The following is a 9962-nucleotide window of genomic DNA, read 5'->3' as shown; positions in this document are numbered from 1 at the left end:
TATAGTTTACGAAAGTTTACGCTAAGTATTTTATGATTTCTTTAACTTTTTTCAAAAAATTACCCAGTGTTAGACTAAATAATAGAAATCTCGCTTATCAACTAAAGGATTGCCTACACTTTTACTATAAAAATTAAGTATAGTAAATTTTAAATAAATAGTAATAATTCTAAATACATAACAACTCGTTTTAAAGATTCGATGTAATTTAAAAAAAAGTAGTACGAAAGATAAAGCAAGTAAAGTATATGTAATTTAGTCGTTTTCAATTTAAGACTAAAATCACACTAATATAAAAATGTGCAGTAAATAAAAGTACTTGATTATATTTGATAATGTATCAAGACAAAACTTATAATACAAAACTAATAATAAAAAAGTTTGGATTCGAAAAATCACAGAGTTTGATGTCTCCAAGATTGCATAATAAACTAAAGAAAAATAAAAATAGAATATTCAAGCAAAAAATAAATACAAAACTATAAGTAATAAGAAAAGGTAAACAAATTTTGAATGTGTTAAATGTGTATTATTTTTAAAGAAAGGCACTTTATTTTCATATTATAAAAAATTCCTTAATTTTTTTTTACCAAAAGCACATTGACTAAAAAAGAACTGCAAATATACCTCTAAAAATTTGCTTCTTTAGTATTAATTCGTTAAAAGGTAAGTTTATAAAAATTTTCGTACTGCAACATAAAACAAGGCAGACTTGAGCCCAAAAATAGAAAGACTTGGAATTTATACATAACAAAAACTAAATTTAATAAAATAAAACTGATAACAAAGTTTGAAAAGCGTTTCATAGTTTGATAAACATAACATAAACTTTTAATATTGACTTATAAAAAAAGTAATTTTTCAAGATTTACTGTTCGTTAAACTATAAAACATGCACAAACATAATACAATTTTTAAGCATTTTATAATTTTTTATAATTGGTTTTGTGATAAAGTTTTGTAAGTTGTGTTATAAAATAATTAATCACAAGACCGTGATTTTAAAGTTTTGCTTTGTAAAAAACAATTTTGTGTGAATCTTTGAGCAGCTTAAAACTAATGATAAACAAAACAAACATTTCAGTAATAATAAGTTTTTTGTTTACGATTTCAACAATGCCACCTTTTGTTCATCACCTCTGACGTAAGTGATAACATCATCGTCTCCAATGTCAAAATCCTCCAAGTTTGATACCTTAGCTAAAGACGAGTACTTTTGTGTCTTATCAAAACTGTGCCCTTTTTTGCATGATATCATAGCTATAACAAACACTAACAATGATACAGTTACTAAAGCAAGGCAAAGAGCCCAAAAGACTTTAGAGGGATCGTTTGCGATCTTTGTTTTGTTTTCTCTGTTGTGCATGTTTTTTATATTCCCTTCCTGCAGCGGATAGCACTCATCAACATTTTCAGGCATGTAAAAATTGTTTTCACATTGCGTGCAACGGTCGTCAACAGAATCTAGGCAGCTCAAGCAGCCAGGTGGACAGTTATCGCACACCAGCCTCGTTTGCACTCCTTCTCTGTCCTGTTCAGCAACTTTTTCCTTTTTGGCGTACATTTTCTCCCCGCAATTGAAAACGCATCGGTTGTTTTTCGTGTTCAGAACAAATTCAGGTTGGCAAGCTGGTGATTTTGGGTACATCATGCAGAATGGAGGTTGTCAAATTTTAGTATATATACAAATTACAAGATTGTTGAGTGTCAAGTTGTGATATCATCAATTTAGTTTTCACATTGTCCATTCGAAGAAGGAACATAAAATAAATAAAACTAAGCGGAAGTTAATTTGAATTTAGTACTGCGATTATTTGAACCACTACTTGATTTTAAAAAGTTGTATCTTAAATTTAAAATTGAAAGAATACAACATTTAAAAATCGAATTTATTTTAAAGGGAAACTAAGTTAAATGATTGTTTGGCTTATTAGCCATTTTAATATTTATGTTATAAGCACATATATTTATACAATATTTTTTCTAATGTTCATGTTTTATAATGTAATTTATTAAACTTATATACATGTATATTATCATTACAAAAAAAAATTGATTTTACATCGTTTCTAAATTTTACTGCAAAAGTTTAGCTTGACTAACCTAACTTGAATGAAAATAATATCAAATTTAGCTAGTATAAAGATTTGTTTTATTTAGTATACTAAAATAAAAGATTAAAAATTGTAATTAGTCTGGATATTAACATATTTAAAATTTCATTTATTAAAAAAAATAATTTGTTGTTGCCAATTAAACTAATCAAAATGGAAATTTATTAAAGGCATATGGGAGGGGGTAAATCACTGCTTTTACGATTTTATTTTACTGAGTTTTAAGAAAAGAAAAAATTATGAAAAAAAAAGTGTATTTGTTTATTTTGTTATGTACCTACAGAACTTTTTAAACATTGCAAGGGACACTTTCTAAAAGTTTGAGGTAATTATCTGAAAAAGCGTAGGAGCAGATAGATTTTTAGTGAAATAGTCTTATTTTGCTTTTTTAGTTTGCGCCTTCTATAAACAACCTATTATACTCTCCGACTTTCACCGGCTATATCTCAAAAATTATTTTGAATTTTAAAAATCTGTAAAAAGGAGCTTTCAGCTTAGTTAAAAATCTACAAAATAAGATTACGTTGTAAAAAAAAAAGATTCACCCCCTACCCTATGCCCATAAATAGATATGTACAGTACATACTAAAAAATAAGACATAATTAAAAACTACTTATTAATATGTTGGTATTGACACGACACAACATATACACAAAACACATGCACAAGCTTTACTTATAAATAAGTATTATCTGGGTTTTTCACAATGACATTTTATTTATAACTTTAGGAAAAAGAGTAAAATGAAATGTCTTAAGTATAATAATTTAGAATACGTAACAATCAAGAACTTGATGAAGAAAAAGTCAAACGTCAAACAGTCATAGTTAAACATAACACTGACTGATCATACTCTGATCTTAGTTATGTAAAATTTGATTAAAATAAATACTTAGATTTATGCAATCAGCTTTTGTCTAAAATTTTATGAGTTTTTTACAAAAAATATCAGGGCTTAGTAATTAAATCCATTAGTATGACGCTTTTACACGCTTTATGATGACACTAGCAAAATATTATACAACAAGGTTCCCTAATTAACTATTACTCCCTGACAACCACATTCGCCTATGTGTGTTGAAGTATCGTAAAAAAGAGTTACTAAAATTATTGAAACAATTTAAACTTATGTTTTATAAGCTGATTTTGACCAAAGTTACTAACAACTATTTAATATGATTTTTAGGACTTTAAAGAACTACTAGCTTGAAAAATCTACTAAATAACTCGGGACTTTATGACAGTTAATTAAATCTATAGATAAAATTTCAGTAAAACTTTCAACTTTAAATTTTTCAAACAAATCTCCTTGATAACATAACTGATAAATTAAATTAACTTATTTTTCTTTGATGTTGATAATAAGATTTATCAAGTAGTAAAAACAACATGAACAATAGTAAATAAATATACAGCTTATTTGTTTAAAGCAAAAATAAAGAAACGGTCCAGACTTTCGCAGTACTTTTACTTGTATACAAATAAAAATTTAAATTTAAAAAAAAAACTTAATGTAGGTATTATTTAAAAACTAATTTCAAAAATTTATGCAACTATTAACTTAACTACACTTATTTATCAGCTAATTATTCCCAATTTGTATGTTTTGAAGTTAATTAAGTATCCTTTTTTTCAAAGACGACTGATATACAGTTTAAATTAATATAGTATTCAAAAAAGTTCGTTGTTTTTAAATAATCAAAAAAAAAGCATGTTGTAAAAGTGCTAAAAAAGTGAGCTAATCTAGTAAAAAATAACTATCCAATATAGTTTATGTCTAATTTATCACTTCACTTTCACAACAACTACATTTACAATACTTATAAACTAACCTATGCAAACTGAAGCGTTGAATTTCGAGAAAAGTAAGCATTTTGCCGAATCTGTAAAGCCATTATTCAATTAGAACTATTAATTTTCTTAGTCAATATCTTTTTTTACAAACTTAAATCTTTATTTAAATTGACAGTAAAATACTCACAAGATCTAGTTGATTGCTCATCATCAGTTTTATTGTTTTGAAAAACTCCAGTTGGTGTAACCCTTCTATGCGTTTTGTCCTATTTAGATAAAAATAAGAGTAGGATTAACATTATAATAAGTTGAAAATATTAGCTTTAAAATTAAACGGCTTATAAAAGAAAATTTGAAAATTCAGCGAGTTATAAGTAGAGTTTCCAGAACTTTTTTACAGTTCTTAAATAGCTGCACTTTTACACAATAAAGTTAAATAAAATATTAATGGAAGTTAAAATTTTAACATCCTTAAATCACTGTATGCAGGGTTGCAACTCGTTTTTTTGAAAATTTTCCAGGTTTTCCAAATGTGTTCCAGGTTTTTATAAGTATACATTTTTGGGTATATTTATAGTTTAGAGTTAAGTAAAGGTAAGAAACTGTGTTAAATAGTAAAAAAAAAACATTGAAAAAATACTATAAAGCTACTTTAAATATGATTTTTAATAAAAAAAACTTTGATGATTACAAAAATGTTTTATTTAGATGATAGATTTTTTGATTCAAATCGAAATTTTACAATTAAACATGTGAAAATTGTTAAAATTCGAGGTTTTTCCAGGTTTTTTTTCAAAATTTCTCAAATTCCAGGTTTTTTTTTGCCTAAATTGTCAAATTCCAGGTTTTTTCAGGTTTCCAGGTAAAGTAGCAACCCTGTGTATGTAATAGAAACATAACTTTATAGAAATTTATTAGTACAATTTATTTTCGTTATATCATAAAATTAGATAACACAGTATACTGCAAAAATTTTGAAATTAAAATAACAACTAAAAATAGTTTGAAAGTAATTTGAAACTAATCAAAATTAGAGTGAATTTTAATTTTTAGTATTAGTACTATATTAGCATATGTTTTCACGGATAAAGTTTAACTTTTCAATACAAATTTTTGTTTCAAAAATCACCACCAGTTGTAATACGTTATTTTACAACAAATCATAAATAACAGTTTATTTAAATAACTTTAAACTTGATTACATTTTTAATAAAAATACTATTGCTAAAGCTAGAAAAGTTTTAAAAATCAAATGATAAAACTTCAATTGTTTTATTTTATCAGTATCTAAAAAAGAAATATCTCAAATGAGAGTAATAACAGTCCTTTTTTGTTATTATTTCAAAATACATAACTTTCTCAACGTTAAAAACACTATTATGAAAATACTTTGATCTGAATTTTAGATTTTTTTAGCAACACAAATCAATTTATAATATCACAAAACAGGATGTTTTAAAAGTCATTTCCGATTTTAGCATTTTGTAATGTTTAAATTCAAATCAATACTGTTTAAAAGATTATTATAATTTTAACGACAAAATTTACATTGTTAAATATAAGAAAATAGTGTACTATTTGTTAGTTTAGTATTATATTTTACTGACCCAAAGCATAACCCAAAACTTTTACGGATCAGTAAAACGGTTTTAAAAAAGCTAATATATGTCAAAGTGCGAATGGTAGAAATTTATAAAAATAATTTTGCATTAACTATCATTTATTTGTTGTTAAAGTTGTTATAATTAAAATACTGATATTTGTATGTATTGAGTTAAAAATTTTATAGTTTTAATTATAATTTTTTATGAAAAATTTAAATTAAAACTACGATTATGATTTTTGGGTCACCCTGTTTATGGTATGCTAAATTACATAACAATTTTTAAGATGCATAATTGAAAAAAAGGATTATCAAATTAGTAGTGTATAAAGATTTGATCTAAGAACCTATTGACGACTTTCACTATAGTTTAGAAACAATACAATTATCAGAGTTGCCTAAGGTTTTTCGATATTTTTTTGACTTTTTGAACTTCTTCCAGTTTTAAAAAGTACAAAATTTTGGTCCCTTGTTCTTAAAAAAATAAACTATCTTAAATAGTATAACAACATTAAAAAGATTATGCAAAGCTACTTTTCATTTTTTTAAAGTAATAACGTTTTAAATGATGCAATTTTAATTTTAATTTTTGACTAATTTTTTGTTTCTAATTGAAATTTCATTACATATTAAAACAGTTTAAAATTCCAGGTATTTATATTTTATATTTTATTTATAAATCCTTGCTAGGTAAATAAAATTAAACTCTAAAAAAAATATATTTATTAAAACAACTTTGTATTGAAATTTAGCACATAGTAGTGCTTGTCACTGAACATTGCATTGCAATTTTACGTTATGGAGTGTTTTTTATTTATGTAAAACAATCTAAACATGAAAAAAAAAGGCTTTTTCTGGTATATACCCCTAGTTAAACAAATTGTTTTAATCAAAATTATACTCTCGGAACGAACTCCTTATACTGTCATGTTTAAGTAAATAAAGCTTTAGTTTTTGCATTTTTTTTTTTTGTATATTATGAGAATAATATAAAGCTCAAGTAACATGCTTTTACATGCTACTCACGACTGATGCCACAGTGGTGCTAACAACAGAAGTAGAAACATCTACCTCCTTAATTTCATGAGGACCATCTTCATTATTGTACATAGTTTTACTTTTTGAAGTTCCGTACAAAATTAAGTTGTAATATTGAAGTTCGCCAACTGAAAAATTATTACAAATCAGTTATTAAGAAAAAAATATGTTTTATACTTATCTAAAACTTTCAAATTTGTACATATTTCAGCTATTTTTGGTACCATTATAAGTTTTAATAATTGCTTTAAAAATAAATTGAATAATAGAAGAAAATTATGATGATATATAATTAACTTTTATAATCCTTACAAAATATTTTTAGTAAGGATATCATAAAACTACTAGTTGTAAACACGTGTTTTGTTATATAGCTTAATAAACTATTTATTATAAAAATAACTTTTTTGTTAGAGGTTTTGTATTTTAATCATTACTAAATATATTTAACTTTAAGCCACATAAAACACCTTGTTTAATGCATTTACATTTATTTTTACCAATTGACTTTAAATTTTAAACTAAAAGTTTACAAAACTTAAATGTTTAGTTTAAGTGATAAAACAAGTCTCCCTTACAACAACTTTTTGAGTGATAACTAGAACTTACAGAAAAACAAAATACATTTTGATATTATTTAACAGTTGTTTAAAACTTTAAAGTATCGGCTTTTTATAAAAATTGACTGTTAATCTAAAACATATACAAAACACTACATATAATTTACAATTTTATAGTAAAGCAGTAATTGTTAAACAACTGATCAAAACATACTTCCAGAATTAAGTGATTTTGAAAATCGCGTTATTGGTTTGTAATGAATAGTTAATTTCCATCTTCCTTCCGGATTTTCACCCCATTTGTGGGTGGTCATGAACGGCCATCTAGTAAAACCTTCACTGGAATCTTCATCACTTTTTCTTTATGTATGTATAAAGCTTAGTCAATACTTTTACTAAAAATCATGTATAAAGTTTTATTTTAACAATTTTTTTTTCATGTTATTATATTTTTTGTTTTTAGATAAATTTCATACACTTGAGGAAATCTAAGTTCATCAACAAATAATAAATTAAATTACATTAGTACATTTATTTAGTATGGTATTTGAGAATAAATTTAAGCCTAAAATAAAGTAAAATGTATTTTTGTTTTATTTAATTATAGTAAATGAAAATATTAAAACCGGAAACAAATTTTAGCTTATATGAGTAAAATAAGTCATATGTTTTACTTATTCTTTATTTAAATAATTTAATTTAGTCTTTTTAATCTGTACATAATTTAAAATAACAGATACAAGTATTAAAAATAACTAAACAAAATGAATATTTAACACTTTCCGTATACGCTGAATCTTAAGAAAAAAAATCTTATTCATTTCCTTGTTCACACAATATCAAAAATTTTTAAATAAATTTGCAAAGTTTAAATTAGTAAGATAAATTTGAAATAAGTTTTCTGATTCTATTGTTGGTTTTTTTTTTCTTTTCATCTATCAAACTACGTTAAAACCGCAAAAATTGAAACGTGAAAACAAATATATATTTTAGTTTTAATGCCATCGCACTTGCGCGACAAAGCTAATAAAACACATTACGAGTAAATTTTAGTATATAAAAGTTTAAACATAACGGAAAATTTAATATCCGGAATATCAGAATTTTTTTACTACAACCCTTCAATTTTAAATAGTCTTACAGCAACGAAAATAGTATAAAACGAGATAATACACAAATATTACAAAAGCAAAAGACCTACAGAACCGATAAAAATAACTACCTGAAGCTAAGTAAATTACTTGTCGTTCCGCTAGGACTTTCTAAAATTATACTGATTCCGCCTCTATGTTTAGCGTTTAATGTAATTTCAGCTTGCACATGTTCTAATTTATCAGGCAAAATACCCCTGCATTTATTAGACGTTACCTGTCATGTACAAAAAACCAATTACAGTAGTATATGAAAACGACTTAAGTTTAAAACTTCCTTTTATAAGTTTACGCTTTTTTTACATAGTTTTTCCATTTATATTTAATTAAAAGGATTTTTAACAACAGTTCAATTGCAAAGATAATTTAACTAATTTATCGCTAAAATAACTCTTTTACTTACTGTTTTGAAATTAAAAATCAAAATAACATAAACACATCAATTATGAGCAGAAGTGTTTCATTCTTAAAAAGTTTGAAAAAAAGTACTTTATCAAATATTTTTTATTTTTAACTAAAAATTCTGAAAAACATTAGAAAGCGACACTAGAGTTATGTCGTTTTATTGCAATTAATATTTTATAAAAGCTCTACAAATTGGCCTCTCATTAAAAGATTTAAAAGTTTTATTAATTATAAATCTTGTAACACTTCTGCTCATAATTTATATGTAGCTAACTAATAAACACAGCACAGCGAAAAAATGGCATTGAAAAAAACATAACAAAAAATATTTTAAAGTTAGTAAAAAGCACTTATATCAAATTATGTTTTTATAATATTTTGAAAGTTAACTTAGTCTTAAGTATATACGGCTAAAAATTAAAAAGCATTTTATATAAACTTTGAACACAGACCTTTTTAGCTTATAAAACTATACAACAGTTACATTAACATTTCTTCAATCCTATAATAATTAATAAAGGAGGCTAACTAATAAAATTTATCTGATCGATAAAAAATGGTTTTTAAAATTATCTGATTTTTCAAAAAGATTTTTACTCATAACTACTGTACTAAATTAGAATTGGTGAGGTCAGATAGACAATCATGACGTAATTATAAGTAATATTAAAGTGGGGTTCGCTATTGGAAATTTTATTCAAGTAGTAGTCACATAATATCTAGAGTTATTTTAAAAAATTTACTTTTTTGTTTAATTTTTAGTAAATATTTCAAATCTAGTCAATTACAAGATTTTATACACTTCATTTCAATAAAAGATAAAACTGTGATCTATTAAATACTCATTATTGTATTTTAGAACTCTTAAATATGTGGCCTTAAATACACTTCAAATATATATTTATTTATACAAAATTCTTTTGTTATAATTCAAAGAATATTCATTGACAATATTAAATAAATATGACTCCATAAATCAGCTGTCAGCTTAAGTAGCTTTTTAAGCAAAAAAAAAAAACACAAAACTACTCTATTGACATAACAAAGAATATACAAAAAATCAGAATTAAGAAATATGAACTAGTTATACACAAATTTATACTTAATAATTGACTTTCCATATTTAAACATATAAAAAATTAAAAAATAAAAACAGAGTATTATAGTCATTTTATTAACTTACACTAGGTATTCTGAAGTTTGAAATTAAGAACAAAAAAAGTTAAGAAAAAAAGGTTTTGGGTACAACTTACAGGAAATTCAAAACATACACTAGATATTTCGAACAACTTTTAA

The 9962-nt window shown here is 24.3% G+C and overlaps 1 protein-coding gene across 3 annotated transcripts in view; it reads right to left on the bottom strand.

Annotated features, from left to right (window-relative positions):
- Positions 1 to 229: 229 nt before the first annotated feature.
- The window catches only part of LOC145849920 (furin-like protease kpc-1), a 30182-nt gene continuing 20449 nt past the window's right edge, over positions 230 to 9962 (bottom strand). The window contains exons 11-16 of one of the 3 annotated variants that reach the window (XM_082955027.1): positions 8333 to 8478; positions 7325 to 7470; positions 6539 to 6678; positions 4097 to 4175; positions 3948 to 3998; positions 230 to 1629 (exon numbers count right to left, since the gene is read on the bottom strand). In XM_082955027.1, coding sequence (XP_082811153.1) covers positions 1103 to 1629; positions 3948 to 3998; positions 4097 to 4175; positions 6539 to 6678; positions 7325 to 7470; positions 8333 to 8478 — 1089 coding nt within the window. In that variant the 3' untranslated portion in view covers positions 230 to 1102. Of the gene's footprint in view, positions 1777 to 3947; positions 3999 to 4096; positions 4176 to 6538; positions 6679 to 7324; positions 7471 to 8332; positions 8479 to 9962 lie in introns of all 3 variants that reach the window. The other 2 variants (XM_082955028.1, XM_082955029.1) reach the window with 2 other exon arrangements.

The sequence above is a fragment of the Thalia democratica genome, chromosome 2, assembly GCF_965202585.1.
Source record: "Thalia democratica chromosome 2, ktThaDemo2.hap1.1, whole genome shotgun sequence".
Taxonomy (NCBI): domain Eukaryota; kingdom Metazoa; phylum Chordata; class Thaliacea; order Salpida; family Salpidae; genus Thalia; species Thalia democratica.
This window is presented reverse-complemented; position numbering and strand designations above follow the sequence as displayed.